Source organism: Centroberyx affinis, unplaced genomic scaffold, assembly GCF_046629955.1.
Source record: "Centroberyx affinis isolate AG114_WGS23_722 - 3 ecotype Tasmania unplaced genomic scaffold, CSIRO-AGI_Caff_v1 ptg001348l_1, whole genome shotgun sequence".
Lineage (NCBI taxonomy): Eukaryota > Metazoa > Chordata > Actinopteri > Beryciformes > Berycidae > Centroberyx > Centroberyx affinis.
This window is the reverse complement of record NW_027279841.1, coordinates 202,501-218,700: the sequence shown is the minus strand read 5'-3', so window position 1 is coordinate 218,700 and position 16,200 is coordinate 202,501. Positions and strand designations below refer to the sequence as shown.

At 42.7% G+C, this 16,200-nt stretch overlaps 1 protein-coding gene across 1 annotated transcript in view; it reads left to right on the top strand.

Moving 5' to 3' along the window:
* The first annotated feature begins 9,465 nt into the window (after positions 1–9,465).
* Positions 9,466–16,200, top strand: part of LOC139649465 (rho GTPase-activating protein 20-like) — a 49,176-nt gene continuing 42,441 nt past the window's right edge. Inside the window, 2 exon segments of the mRNA XM_071525876.1 lie at positions 9,466–9,784; positions 15,345–15,430. Coding sequence (XP_071381977.1) covers positions 9,692–9,784; positions 15,345–15,430 — 179 coding nt within the window. The 5' untranslated portion in view covers positions 9,466–9,691.

Sequence of the window (16,200 nt, the reverse complement as noted above, 5' to 3'; positions counted from 1 at the left end):
CGGGGTCAGGAGGGTCAGCCTTTACTGCCGGGTCGTTCTCCGGCTGTAAAAATGTAGTTCCGGCTGTAAAAATGTAGTTCCGGCTGTAAAAAAAAAAAACAGATTTCCAGAGTTTGCTTGGGAAATGAGTTTGATAAGCAGCGTCTGCGGGTCGAGGGGTTAAAGAGCCCGGCTACTACCTGAAAGGTCACGGGTTTGATCCCAGTAGCGGCCATTTGTCTGGTTAAAGTGTCTTTGGGTAAGGCACTAAACCTCTACTGTACGTCCCTTCAGATGAGACTGTCAGCTGAATGTGACATGGAAAAAATGTACATGCAGATCGCAAATGGATGATTTATTTTGTTGAAGAAGATGGATAATTTGCATTGGATAAAATGCTCTGGTCTTATATATCTATAATTTCCCTCCATGTTCACGCTCTAAAATTGTAAAGTAGAATTAAGGAGGCATATCAGAACCAGACCAGGACCAAGCATTACCTCTACATAATTCACAGCGTTTGTTTTAACCTGCTTGGAGTACCATTCTAACAAAATGTCAGGCTGTCCCAGTGCCTAGAGGCCGAAAATATACTTGTGGAGGAGCAGAATGGATTCAGAAAACACAGGTCTTGTTTAGATCATATTTACACTGTGAATACTGTAATTAGAGCTAAGATCTCTGAGGGGAAATCTACTTTTGTATGTTTTATTGATTTCCAAAAAGCGTTCGATTGTGTTGGCAGGGAATTACTGGAGTTTAAACTTATCTCGGCTGGTGTGGTTGGAAAATTTTATAAAGCCATTAAAGCTTTATATAAAACACCGGTTGCCTGTGTGCAGGTGAATGATATGAAGACAGGGTGGTTTTCTACTCCACACGGAGTCAAACAAGGTTACTTAACCCTTGGAAAGATCCAGAAGGTCTCTGTGTGCCCAGTTGAGGAGCGGGACCCTCCCTCTGGCAATTGAGGTGGGCAGGTTCAATTCTATTGTTGAGGAGGAGAGACTTTGTACTGTATATGAACTGGGGGTTGTTGAAGATGAATTTCATTTTATGTTTCATTGTATGTTATATGAGGAACCAAGACTGCTTTTATTTGAGAAAATGCAAAACAAGAAGCCTGAGTTGTTCTGGTCAGGAGATGATGTTAAGTTGGAATGGTTTTTCAGAGAGGAAGGTTTCAGTGTGGCCAGTTTTATTGGGAGAGCATGGAAACTGAGAATGGAGAAGCTGTTTATTTGAATGTATGACCTTAATTTGTATGGTTTGATTATTATTTGTATATGGTTCTTGGTTGTTTGGTGGAACTCAATGTATCTGTGTCTTGTAAGCCCATACGAGCTGGGCACCATGTGGTGCACGACACATTAATAAAATCTATCTATCTAAAATCTATCTAAATCTACCAGATGGGTGGAGTGTCAGGTGGGTTTGTCAGTTGTAACAGATTTGCTTATCTCACTTGTTTGCATATCTTGAATGGCTGGCTGCCACAGCATTGCTTCTGACAAAATTTGCATTTTTTTTTTTACCGACAATTTCCTTTCCTGGGGAACAGGATGGAGCGGTAAAATGTATCCATAAATAAAATGTGAGTCTAGTGTTGATACACAAATAAGAGTATACCCATCTCATTTCTCACCTCGCCCTTAATGTCCATTGAAATAGGAACACTGAACAAAAATATAAACGTAACACTTTTGTTTTGGCTCCCATTTTTCATGAGTTGAAATAAAAGATCTAAGACTTTTTCTATGCACACAAAAGGCTTATTTTCAACTTTTTTCAACTTTTTTCAAGATAAACTGCACATTTCAGAGTGGTCTTTTATTGTGACCAGCCCAAGGCACACCTGTGCAATAATCATGCTGTTTAATCAGCATCTTGATATGCCACACCTGTCAGGTGGATGGATTATCTTGGCAGAGGAGAAGTGCTCACTAACACGGATTTAAACAAATTTGTGAACAAAATTTGAGAGAAATAAGCCTTTTGTGTGCATAGAAAAAGTCTTAGATCTTTTATTTCAACTCATGAAAAATGGGAGCAAAAACAAAAGTGTTGCGTTTATATTTTTGTTTAGTAAATATAACCTCCTTTCCTCAGCAGTGGCCCATGCCCCCCCCCCCCACCCCTCCTCCCCTCTGGCAGCCAATAGGTGAAGCCCAACAACATTTTCCCTCAGACAAACAGACAGAGAGTAATTACTGTAATGAGCGGCTGCTCTGACAGCAGCAGCCTTTCACTGCGGTTCACCAACATGTCCAAATGTCCAAGGAAAACTCCAGTATTACCTCATTAATTGGTTAATCTTATCGGACGGCCAAACTCCCTCGCCCCTCGCTCCCTTACGAAATAAACACACAGGACCCCTGCTGTTCTCACAGGGAAACCCCGTTCGGTTTAACCAGCCGCCCGCTGCTCAGTGACACCGTGGTCGACCCCACGGCTGAAACCTAAACAGTCCTGTCAGCCCTGGGGAAATGACTTAACCTGTACTGCCGCATCCTCCAGATGACACACACACACCTACACACACACACACCTACACACCCACCCCTAAACACACACATTCTTCTATTTAATGACCAAGACACAAAAGCAGGAGAACAAGCCAAAAATGCAGGCAGAGCCAGATACACAGACACACACAGTTCGCACACACACATACACACACCCATCCTTTTACTTAGGCTTATGTAGCACAAGACAAAACACACGGGCAGACACACACACACACACACACACACACACACACACACACACACGCATATGAATAAACCCAGTCCCTATATTTAAGGTTTGAGACATGTAGCACAAGACAAAACACACGCAAAGGCAGATATACACCCCACACACACATGCACCTACACACACACACACACACACACACACACGTATACAGTCATATACAGTCAGAATAATAGAGCCACAACAACAACAACAAACACAGGTCGTTGTGTGTAAATAGGATCCCTCACTGTAGGAAGACTGGGCTAATCAGATTAGCCGGGTTAAGGGGTCTGGGTAGAGGAGGAGGGGTGTGTGTGTGTGTGTGTGTGTGTGTGTGTGTGTGTGTGTGCGTGCCTGCCCACAGGAGAGCAGATGTGACAGACCAACAGCCAGGCTCAGACCGTCTGTTTCTGTGATATCTGTCTCTTTTTTCTGCCTGTCTGTCTGCATCCCTCAGTGTCTGTCTCTCCTCAGCCGGGTGGAGTTTAACACAGACAACAACACAATGAGTGAAATGTTAGAAATCCAGCTTAGGGTGCGTTCGGACGAAGCATGTTCTGAGTGGTTTATTCCTGCAGTGTTTCCTCCTTTAGTTCAGTTGGTTTGTCCAGGTGAGAACGATGACCTTTGACCTCTGGTGGCACCAAATAACTCCACTAACAAGAGAACTGTGCTGCGGTTTGTTAGGAGTGAGAACGGAATCCGACCAAATACAGGAAACAACCACAAAATGCAAGGGATTATGGGTAGAAGGAGACGGTTGTTGACATCTCATAGCCGGCCGTTCCTCATGCTTGGAAAGCCTAGAGCAGAACAAAACGAAGTCTGGGCTGATGCTCATATTCAGCTATTTCTTCATTTGTTTTTCTTCCAGAGAAGAGACAGACAAGTCCGTCATGTTTAGCTACAGACAGGAACTGGAATCAGATTGCTTTTGACTCCAGCTGCGTTCGGAATGGTTCACTCATTCCCTCACTCACTATTCCCCATGTAGTGTTTATCATATAGTGAACTATATGGGCAACGACCGAACAAAATTTCGGACACTGCAGTAAATATCATTGCGTCAAAAAAATGCGCCGGATATTGGTGTGAGGCAGCGGGATGCGCCCAGCATCACGTAAACAAACCAAGCATCATGACAGCAGGTTGAAATGGACGTATTGATTTTGACAAGTTTTGAACATTAAATTACACATAAATTGTTGAAATTCTAATCATGTGCAAGTGTGGTTTTGTCAGCTTTGGTGCTGTCTGCTAATGGCAGCAAGCTGTTTTGGTTTGGTAAACAAGCTTGTGAGCTAATGACCAGCACAAGCTTTCATATCACCTCCTGCTCTGTATTGGTGGATAAAGTAGTCAGCTGACCTGCAACGATGATTCCTGCAGTTTTGCTGCTCTTGGTTCAAAACGGAGGAAACTCGACTGAGGTGTCTAACACGTCTTTTGTTGATTTGCCAACGCTGTCAACCGGTAAATAGACCAGTTTCTATTAGCTAACATGTTAGCTAGCTGCTTCTTCTTCTTCAGTAAGACACAATCACATTGCATTGTGGTATACAGGAGAAACTGTAGGGTACACTGTCTGTTCACTACAATTTGTAGTGCATTGTGGGTATCTTATAGTGGACTATTTAGTGAATCAAATTAACCGAATTCGGACACTAGTAGAAAATGGCGGATACACTATATAGTGCACTATTTCTGTAATAGGGAGCGGTTTCGAACAGAGCTTCCCAGGTCACCAGAACTCTGTCCAATAAGCGAGCTGCTTGTGAGTCATGTGACTTTTGTTTACAAGCCCATTGTAATTGGTCAGTGTGAACCTAAACAAAGCAAATACAAAAACAATGTAAACTTTTCCACTTTGGTTCAGACCAAAGAAAACAAACAGTTGGTGTGATTGCACCGTTAGTATACATTCTCTGTGATTTACAATTTACCTGACTCTATCTGGACTGAGCTGCCTCCATGTGGTAACCCCCCCCCCCCCCCCCCCCCCCCCCCCCCCCCTCCTCCCTTTGGCACTGCGAGGAGATTAAAACAAACCCAGAGAATGTAATACCATTCCAGGCAGCGGCTAGCGAACCCACAGTTTCCATCTGCAACACAATGTTGTTTGGATGTCCTCCGTCCCTCTGCTCCACCTGAGTCACCCCTCTCACCGCAGGCTTTGTCCCGGCCTGCGTATGTCTCCTCCTCACGTCTCCGCAGCCCGAGCCGCCTCGGCCTCTCCACGCCGCAGTGTTTAGACAAAACCTAAAGAGACAGAGACACACAGACTGTGGCGGAGAGTGATGCTAAAATTTCCGCCTCTCCTCCTCTGTAACTAACCCCGGTGTTTGTCTCCGGGGCTTTAAAAGCTGGATCCGTAATCCTTGAGGGAGTAAACAAAAGGGGCGGCACCACCATTTGAAGACGAAAACAAGGGAAAGAAAACATTTATCGACAGGGCTCTTGATTAACAGTATACTCTAAATTGCAAAAGAGCTTTGTGGAACAATTAGGGTTTTATTTTTAGATCGCAACAATAGGAAAACCCTAGAAGGTTCCTTGAAGAACTCCTTCATGAAAAGTTCATGAACTGTGAACTCTAAGAAATATGGGTTCCCCAATGAAATGGATATCGTTTCCCTTTGGATCTTAGAAGAATCCCTCATTTTTAGAGTGCCAATAGTTGTTGAGTTCTTGTTTTTTAAGTTTATTTTCAAGGCATTTCTGCTAGGGCTAGGCGACATGGACAAAATCAAATATCACAATATTTTTGACCAAATACCTCAATATCGATATTGCGACAATATTGTAGGGATGACTATTGGTGCATTCACAAAATATTTACACAATGAGATTTTTGATAAATAATCATCAGTAATGTGGATATAATGACTAAGTGGGTAAAGGCAAATAATAGAACAGCTAGAACTGTCTGGTAAGTTCAGAAAATGACATCACTTTACTGTAATGCAGCCTTTAAAACCAGGAAAAGACAACACTTATGCCATATCATGATATTACCATATCCAAAATCTAAGACGATATCTCATATCACGATATCGGTATAATATCGATATATTGCCCAGCCCTAATTTCTGCTTTATTTGAATTTTTACAGTGGAGAGAGACAGGAAAGATGCTCTGCGACAAAGGTCCCAGGCCAGATTTTAACCTAAGACTTTGTTATATGTATATAGTTACATACATAACATTATACAGTTATACTGTCTGCCTTAACCAAGTCAGTAGAGTTTTTAATGTATTCTGAAGCTGTATGGTGCTTTTAGAAATCCCTGGGAGTAACAGAAAGTCTCACACTTCAATGGGTTACCAAAAATCTTATTTTCCATCCAGTGTGTGTAAACACGCTTCAAACATTGGTGGGACAAAAAAACCTCGAGATTACGGCTTTCAGCTTTAAGGGAAAAGAGGGAAGCATTTGGTCCCTATTTTGGGCGGGCGACGTGGAAACCTCGCTTCCCAAAGTAGTGGTGGAGGGAGGGAGGGAGGGGGGGGAGGGGGTTCCCAGGGTGGCGGACGCTGTTTTGGGTCACAGCGTCTCCCTCTCTGCCTCCATCATCCATCATGCTTCCATCCCTCCCTCTATCCATCCATCCATCCATCCATCATCCATCTATCCACCAGAAGCTCTAAAACCTCTCATCACCTCCTTGCTGCCGGCGTAACCTCTCTCTCTCCCCCCCCCATACAGGAGTGTGTGTGTTTGTTTATAAGCGAGGGAAGGGCCGAGTGTGTTAGCGAGTTTGGGAGCGAGTGATTACGCATGCTAAGTTTGCTGCCCTGACTGCTTTACATCCATGCACAGCTGTGTATAGGGTGTGTGTGTGTGTGTGTGTGTGAATGGAGGAGTCAGAGACGGCTTAGAAACTGCGAGTCATTTCCTGTATCTGTGTCACGTGGGTTTGGCCACTGCCCCGCCCCTTTAGCAGACTAGCGGCAGGTCCTGAGTCTATTCACTCACAATGGGAGAAGTGAACGTCAGCACAGATTATGACCGATTCTTTCGCCCCATAGTCATCGAAGTAAATATTGGACCCATTTTTCACAAGCCACGTATCTTCCGAACATTCTGACGCGCCGGTCATTGTTTACAGTCCGATTAGCAACTTGAGACACGAGAATGGAGTCGGAGTTTAGAGACGACGTCTCATATGCAGATATCTGTTTATAGAGATTAGCCGAAATGTCGTCCGGACCTAAAACACCTACGAAAAGTATCGATGTTTGTGTATTGTGTGGAGAAATGTTCGACTCTCGCATCTCAATGACTAGCGCACAGAAGAGGAAGTCTTGGTCCGGATGTCCGCTGGCTACACCGGAAACCCCCGAAATATTGGCCGTCCCCCCCAGAGTCTAATCGTAATCAGACCGACAGACGATGGGTTCAGAGATTGAGCACAACCTAACCCTCCTTATGTAAGAAAGAGGCGTTCATGTACAGCTGATGTCAAAGCTCTGGAGCCTCTGCAGCTCATTTCCCTTGTCCAGAATCGACTGTTTGCCGTCCAAGTCAATACTCTCCCCAGCTTCAGGTTTTCAATAGTCTGACTCACCAGGCGTGACGTAGGCCTCGCCTTTCAGACTTCACTTCAAAGTAAATGTCAGACGATATATTCGCCGGGACGCGTATTGATTCTCTCTCTCTCGGTAGACGGGAGAATCCCCGACGCAATTAAAGCCGTTTCTCGCCTGACCTGAAGCGGGGTCAGTGGGCAGAAGACGCACAAGACTGTCTGACAGCGAGGTGTGTGACCCACTTTCACATTTTTATTTTTTTATTTTTTTTTGCCAGAATGAAACGTGTCTTTCTTAACTTATCTTAGGAGGGATGTGTTGCTCCTGCCTCCCGCCATGGCAGAAACCACACCAACAAGCAGCTTTTGTTGTCACAACCAAGCGGGCCTCTTCCAATGACAGAGTGGAACATTTTTTTTTTGGGGGGGGGGAAAAAGCAGAGCAATGGCAGTCGTGGTCGGCCGGTGGCGTTTCCAACCACATTTCTGACACACCCTTGACTCGTTTTTTTTATTTTGCTTTGGATACATCAGGAAACAAGAGGAGTCGTTTCACCCCTAAAAAAAAAAAGTCATTTCAGTTCAGGAACAAATATGACTTGGCTACACCGGCCCTCGTTGAAAGGATGATTTACTCGCAGAGTGAAGGAATGTCATTTTTTTTTTTTGGCATCGAGAGTTGAAGCCGTTCCCCCGGACAAAAGCCAATAGTATCCCCCCCCCCACTGTTATTCCATGCAGCTTGTGACATGATCAAAGGGGATGGGCAACAGCTATCTATGGCCTTATCATCGTTCGGGTGCCACTTTTCAGGGGGCAGATAAGCTGGAACAATCGTCGCATACCTTTGTGTTTGTGTGGAGGAGACAGTGACCTACACTGAGCAGCAGTGGAAAGTAATAGTGTCAAGTGGGTACTTTTTTTTTTTTAAATTGGAAAATGTTTGTAGTATTATGAAAAACACTGACAGATATACCTTGAAGAAGCAGGTCATGGAATCTGCCAAGGTTTTGTTTTCACCCTGTTAGTTTGTTTTTTGTCTGTCTGTCAGCAGAATATCTCAAATACTTGTGAACTGATTTCTATTAAATTTGTTCCATAAATCAGTCTTGGGCCACAGAACGACTGATTTCAATCTGGGATTTCCACCATGAGACGATTATCGTTTTCTAGCCCTAACTATGAAACTAACAGAGACAAAGACTTGATTTCAAATCCTATATCTGTGTTTGCAGGGTCAAGAAACCAAAATAGAGAATGATGTGTTCGGGTGTAACAGCAAGTTGGAGAATTTCTGTCCAGTTGCCCCCTAGTTTTTGAAAGTAAACACACCCACCCAGTCGGTCAGTGGTCCTACAGTGAGGTATACTGTAGCTGTAGCTTTAGGTAAATGTGTCATGCGTCATGCCTGTGTAGAAAAAAAAAATACTTTGGAAATTCCTCGTGAAAAGTCGTGTTATTCTTGGCACATGGGGAGCATTCCTCCACCTGCCTGCCCGCTCTGCAAACCGCTTTCCTGTGCAACAAGAACACTCAGCTTCTATACTGCACTCACTTCCAGACTAGGAAAACACATGGGCACTAGTCCCCCCCCCCCCCCCCCCCATTTATAGAAACGAGAGCTGCGTCAAGACAGATATATTTACCAGAAGTTCGGTGACTTGCCTTCAAAATAAAAGCGGGAAATTTGGCACTCGCATAAACAAAAAAATAAAAAAACAAAAAAATAGCGGGGTGTACAGAACAAAAAAAAAAAATTAAACACTCAGTATAATATATACTCAGAAACTATAAGTGTAAAATAGATCCTAAAGTGACAAACACACATCAAAAACAGAAATGTGTAGTTATGTGAAGATTTGTGCAGTTATCACTTTTATTATTGTGATACATCATTGAACATAACCATGATTGAATAAATAACATTGCACGTGCAAACTTAGCCTACTTGGCCGATGAAACTGATTCAGCGATAAATCACGGTGCATGTTAGGCTATTTCCTTTTTCCTCATATTTTTCATTCTTCATTTTCGCTTCGGTACTTGCCATCCACTGACCTAAAAAAAAAAACACCCTACAGCTCATGTTTCAACAGTAAGGATTTTATTTTGAAAATCAAGAGCGGAAGTCGTGTGTTTTATTCCGGCTAGCTTGACAGCCGTAGAAGCAGATGAGGCGGATTGAGTCCGGGGCGCTCAGACCAAACAGCGGGCAGAGAGAGAGAGGAGAGCCGGTCTGTGCGCGCGGTTCCCCGGACAGCCTCTCCCACTCCGCCGCCTCCTCAGACACTGTTTCTACTCTTTACTTTTCTTTTTCCCGCCACGATGGATTTCTCCTCTGCTTCTGCCCTTCTTTTCTCTGGACACCGTCGCAGGATAACTTTGGAGATACATTGATCTGATGGGAATATAGGTGCGCTCGGCCCCGTGGATCTATCGCAGCCTTGATGGAAAGCATGTCACCGCAGCAGGGAACTATGGGACAGAACCGGTCCGACTCTCTGACGGGAGAGAGCAAGGCGCTTCCCGAGAACAAAAAGGTATTCCTCTTGCTTTTCTGGATGGATATGCTGTGAGTCTCTGGGACTTTTAATGGTGATGGAAATTTGCTTTGGATCACGCGTGCGCTCCGTCCTGCTGTGCGCGTCTTTGCACTGAGAGCAGCCTGAACTGGTGCGCTCTTGAAGGAATAAAATCACTATAATATTCCTATAATATTCCTATAGGGTCTTACAGTGTGTCTGTGGTAGGAATATGTGAGTTTATAGTGACCTTAATGGTATTTTTTATTTACCATGGTGCCACTATCATATTCCTATAATATTCCTATAAAGACTTACAGTATAGTGTGTCTGTGTTTCTCAATAGCGAGTTTATAGGCTTTATAGACTTAATAGAACTAATATATAAGTTAATATATAGCTCATCTCCTGCTATCTCAATAATGTTCCTTTTGCTGTGGTAATTGTAGCCTATAGTATAGTAAAACTTTTGCTGTGGTAATTGTAGCCTATAGTATAGTAAAACAAAATATTATAGGGTTTCTGTAGTTGTTTTTCGCAATGTTTCTGCAAATCTGCAGTTGTATGGGATGTTCCAAGTCGAAGCAAATTATTGATTAGATAATGATGAAGCTGGTATTACATCGACATGTTGCATTATTTCATGTCTTGAATAGGAAAGGCTTCTGAGCCAGTAGTGTCATCTGGGATCCCAGTGTGATCCTCCTCCGCTGTCTGTCTGCCAGGGACGAGCGTTGCTTTTTTTTTTTTTTTTTTTTTGTGGCAATTTTGACTTTTCATGCAGATTGTCTTATTAGAGCATTATCCTACGATCCAGGACGCTTATGTACCTGATAATCAATACACAACCTATAGATTACAGTGAGTTTAACCATCCGAAAACTGCTTGGAATAACCCGAAAGCGCACAGGAATACGGTCGTGCCATAAAGCATTGGCTTCGATTTCAGTGCTGTCAAGAGGAAAATAGGCTAGACAGTGCATGGCTCAAATGATTTATATGACATTTTTTTTAATAATAGCCTAATTTAACAAGATTCTGACTTTATTAAAACACATAGCCTAAGCCTTTGTTTGCGCAGAGAGAGCAGGACCGGTTTGTTAACCAAGAAAAAAAAACCTCGTATCTCCTGCTCAGGTTGGACTGATTTCAGGTTCGTTTGTTTTGTTCTGCATCAAGCAAAACGTCACCGAGTGGAGAAGTCCAAGAGGGAGGCAGATAATGTGCTGATAGCGGTGATAGTCTAATCAGACAGACAGGAGTCACCGACCACATACCGAGAAATGATCCGTTCAGTCAGTTACAAACCCCCCTCTGGTTCCTCTTTAACCCGGTTTAATTTCCAAGAGGTCTTCCCTGATGATCTGTCAAAGCACAACACATATAATTAACTTTGATTAATGTGACTCTTTCGCCTCTGACTGTCCTGTAAATGCAGTCTACATTACCAGAAATCTGTTTTTTTTTAGTTTTCTAAGCGCAGAGTGCAGACTGATAGGGCAGATGATGCTCAGATTAGTGTGAAACGAGCCAGCAGTCGATCAGTGAGGTGGTGAACTTCTGGTGAACAGCGCCCTCCTTCAGCTGTTGTTTTGAACCTGTAACTGCATCCTCCAGCAGAGAAGGAGAAGGTGCGCACAGTCTGTCATGTTGTGCAATAAGCAGTGATGTCATGGTAAATATAAAAGGAAAGTCACATATAACCTCTAGTGGGCAGCTATCATAAAGCAAACAGTCAATATGAGCAAAAATCTATTGTATTTTGAGAATAAGTTTCCTCTTAAAATACCATATATTCATATAATTTACATCTGTTTGATGCTATTTGCAATAATGTGTGTGATTTATGCTTTATGTCAGCCTGAAAAGGTGGGTGAACTGACTTTAGGTGGGTTTACCTTCCACTACAGACCTGGCAACTAGGGCTGCAACTAATGATTATTGTCGATTAATCTGATGATTATTTTCAGTCGATTAGTTGTTTGGTCTATAAAATGTCAGAAAATGGTGAAAAATGTGGATCAGTGTTTCCCAAAGCCCAAGATGACGTCCTCAAATGTCTTGTTTTGTCCACAACCCAAAGATATTCAGTTTACTGTCATAGAGGAGTAAAGAAACCAGAAAATATTCACATTTAAGAAGCTGGAATCAGAGAATTTTGACGTATTTTTCTTAAAAAATTACTCAAACCGATTAATCGCTTATCAAAATAGTTGGCGATTAATTTAATAGTTGACAACTAATCGATTAATCGATTAATCGTTGCAGCTCTACTGGCAACCCGCTTGTCATTTCATATTTATTGACTGTTCAGTTGAAGTTACTTGAAGCTAATTGTTGCACAATAACTGCAGACCAACCTGCATGTCGCCCATTTTGCTTTATACATAGGATAGATGGGATATAGGTCAAATTTTGTCTCATAATCTACAGATCTAGATATTGCAGAATTCCCCCTTTCTACTCCCTGCTTACTGAGCCACTGCTGCCCTTTAGCTCCGTCCCCAAGAGGAATTGTTGGGGAAGTTTTGCTCTCTTTTTGGTTGTTGGAAGTTGCAACTAGGCTGTTAACTAGCCGAGAGAAACTAGAGCCTTGCTCTATAACATCGGCTACTCATTTGGTTCTATAGTGTGAAGCATTCAGGAGTGAATCAGATCAATGCAGGATAAATGCATGGACTTCTGGAATGGTTAGCACTTTACCATAGACTGAGAATGTCCACGTGCTTTCCTTTACTCTGGAATTTGTCTTTGGATGTTTGTTTCCATCAGAGCAGTGATTCTCAACCTTTTTCATATCAAGGACCCCTAAATTAGCAAACATTAGAGCCACGGACCCCCATTTGATGAGATTTTGAATCTTGAACCCAAATCTTAGAATATTTTTACTGTCAGATTTGATTTTGTCCAGAACTCCATGACTATCTGTATTGTAGGTAGAGAGATAACAGTGAAACTATGATCAAAACAGTCATTCTTCTACATTCTCTAATTGTGTTCACATCTTGTAAATGAAATAATGGTGAAGTTTCACAATTCATCAATTTGCTGGGGACCCCCTGGAACCCCCTCAAGGACCCCTGGTGGTCCCCGGACCCCACGTTGAGAACCACTGCATCAGAGAGTTCATATTTCATCCTGAGCTGGCTTTGAAATGCAGCTAATCTGCTGGGATGATGGCTGGTAATTCATGAATATGTTTATAATTATCTTAAAGGATAATACCGGTGTGTTTGAAGTCAGTAGCAGCGGTCAGCATAGTTGCAGATATCAGCGCTCGTTTTCCTCCTCCATTCATTCTTGTCTTTCAGTATGAAAAACAAACTTCCACAGAGCGAGAGAATCCATCACAGGACAACACAAAGCCAAACTTTCCGTTTTCTCCTTATTTCACTGAGCTGAGTCGAGTCTTTTCATCTCAACACCTCAAAACACTTTACAGTCACATCCATGGCTTTTTATTTAGGGCAGTTTGTTTCAAGCGAGGTTCGACATAGGGCTGAACAATGAATCAAAATTTTATCGAAATCGCAATATGGCCTACTGCAATTTTCAAATCGCAGGAGGCGCAATATTTGTTAAAGGTGAAATGTGTCAAAATAGCATTTTAAATGAAATATTGTGGTGCTGCAGAGATGTCCTGGCCTACACATCATATTCTACAGACTTAAGAAAACATCTTTGTTTGGTACAGATCCCTGCAAAAATCACACCACAATCATTTTAATACGTTTTTCAATGAAAATGAGAACAATGAAGTAAAAATGATCATTCCCTCTAATATCGCAAATCATATCGCAATTGCAATATCGCTCAAAATAATCACAATTAGATATTTTTTCAAAATTGTTTTCAAAATCGCACTAGTTTGACACCGTAAACGATGAAAAACAAGTAAATGTTAAATGTTAAATCAAATACATGCAGTTGCAAAATGATTGGGGGAAATGTACACTAGACATAGACAGCAGTAAATGGACTATAACTCTAAATATCACCGGTGTTCTCCTTTAACCTGTCTATAAGTTCTGACTATCTAAGTTCACTCTTCTATAACTTGCAGTCAAAGCTTATGCAGTGGTTTTATAGGAGGTCTAATCTGACTAGAGGTGGAATAAAGGTTCAGTGATTGCCAGCCGCTGCACTGCAATCGCGTCTTTCATCCGGGCGTCGTGTCCCAAGATGCAGTTCATGTTACACTTTGCGATGCGGGCTCGTATGGCTGTATGCAGTTCCTCCTTCAGCACTGATTCAGTTTAAATGATGCAGCGGAGGAATGTGTTTACCCGCAGGCCGGGGCAAAACGAGGCGATGAAGCAACGCCTTATTTGATTTCTGTCACTTTTGTTTTTTTAACAGCCCCCCCCCCGGATTGAATGACTGTACTGTATGTTAAGAGGCCAAGATAGAGTGGGACAGTTTTGGCTCACATGGTTTTGGTATGTCGTAAATAGATTAGGTTTAAATGGAATACCTGCGGTGGCCGTAGGGATTCCTGTCATACCGCAGTGAGGGAGTTCACTATTTATCCTGTTACAGTGAGGAGATATGAGGGATCATAAACCCCTGGATGACATATTTATCTCCCTCTCTCTCTCTCTCTCTCTCTCTCTCTCTCTCTCTCTCTCTCTCTCTCTCTTTCTGTCACTTGTTTTCTATTACTCTTTAACCATTTAGTTCGCTCCCTCTTTTCCTTCTCTAACTTTGTCACTTCATCTCTGTCTTGCAGTCACCCTCCCTTACTTTCTCTCTCCCGCCCCTCTCTCTCTCTCTGTCTCTCTCTCTCTCTCTCACACACACACACACCAGAGGTGGGGACATGACTTGGACTCGAGTCACAGTTTTAATTGCTTGAGACTTGACTTGGACTCGAGTCACAGTTTTAATTGCTTGAGACTTGACTTGATGCATGAAGAGAAGACTTGAGACTTGACTTGACTTGGGTTCTGGTGACTTGGGACTTCACTCTGACTTGTACTCTGATGACTTGAAAAGGTTTCTAAAGTCTTGACTTGAGATCTTGTGTTTGTGTAAATGACTTAGATTGAAAGTGATGAGATTTGTTCCAGCAGACGACTGAATTTCAATTCTGTTTTCTGAATTTGTATGGAATGATTGAATTTATCAAAGTTGAAACTGATTCTAGAAATCAAACTCATGATGCTCTTACCAAGTTTTTATCCTATTAAAACCATATTGCATTGAAAAGTCCTAGATATTTAGTTTTCTTTAAGATATTAAATTGATACTGGACTGTTGATTTGTTCTGACTTGAACTGGACTTGGTAATCTACATTTAGACTTGAGACTTGACATTAATGACATGGACTTGACTTGAACTGGACTTGGTAATCTACATTTAGACTTGGAACTTGGACTTGGAACACAAGTCTGATCTCTCTATCTCCCTGTGTGTTGTGATGAAGCCTCCAGGGAAGTTGACTGTCTGAGTTGAAGCCATTTTGCCTCCTTCCCCATAAGCGTTACAGGTAATTTGACTTGGGATGCCAAATGGTGCGACCCACAGCCTTCAACTTGTGTTGACCCGTCTTCTCTCTCTCTCTCCTGGTCTCTGTAGAAGATGAAGACCTTGGCCCAGAGACGGCAGTCCGCTCCCTCCCTGGTCATCAGCAAAGCACTTACCAAATCCAGAAGCACGTCCAGGTATGATCACACACACACACACACACACACACACATACACACACAGCCTGGTTTCCTAATAGAGTGCTATTGTAGTACTGAGATCATTGTTGGCCTGTCGTTCCTCAGTGGAGCAATGATTTCTCTCAGTAGATGGTTTTACAGATGCAGAAAGTCATGTTGTGTTGGAGCAGAGTCTGACCCCCCGCTGTAGGAAGTGTTTACTGCATGCTTACTGAACTTCTGCCTCACTTTTGCTCAATCCCCAAGAGGATCTGTTGGGAAAAATCAAGTTTTGCTCACTTTTCAGCAGTTGGAGAGAGTGCTGTGATAACTAGTTGGTGGACAGGCAGCAGAGTTTTGTGTTGCAAAGTGTTAACTTGGTTCTACGGTGTAACGTTCGAGAAAGAATTGCCTGCAGTGCGAATGCAGGATAAATGCATTAAGAGGGACTTCTACAGTAGCTAAGATTGTAGAAGAAGAAAAGCCAGAGCAATCAGTTGACACCAAAACTCTGTGACACCAAAACTCTGACCACTATTTCTAGTTTCCTCCGCGTTTGGTAGCAAGGTTTTTGTCTGCTTCTTATATCCTCCTTGTATCCTTAAAAGTTCTTTCAGAAGTTCTTTCAAAACCTTTCAGAAGTTGAGAGAGCCCGGTTCATGCGTCCATCGAGACTCGTAGACATTTCATTTGGTTTTTCACTGCATGATGTCAGCGGTTTGGCTCTGGGACATGAGGCAGGCGGCGGCTCAGAGGTGATAGAGGCAAACTCGAGGCTGGAAGGTTGC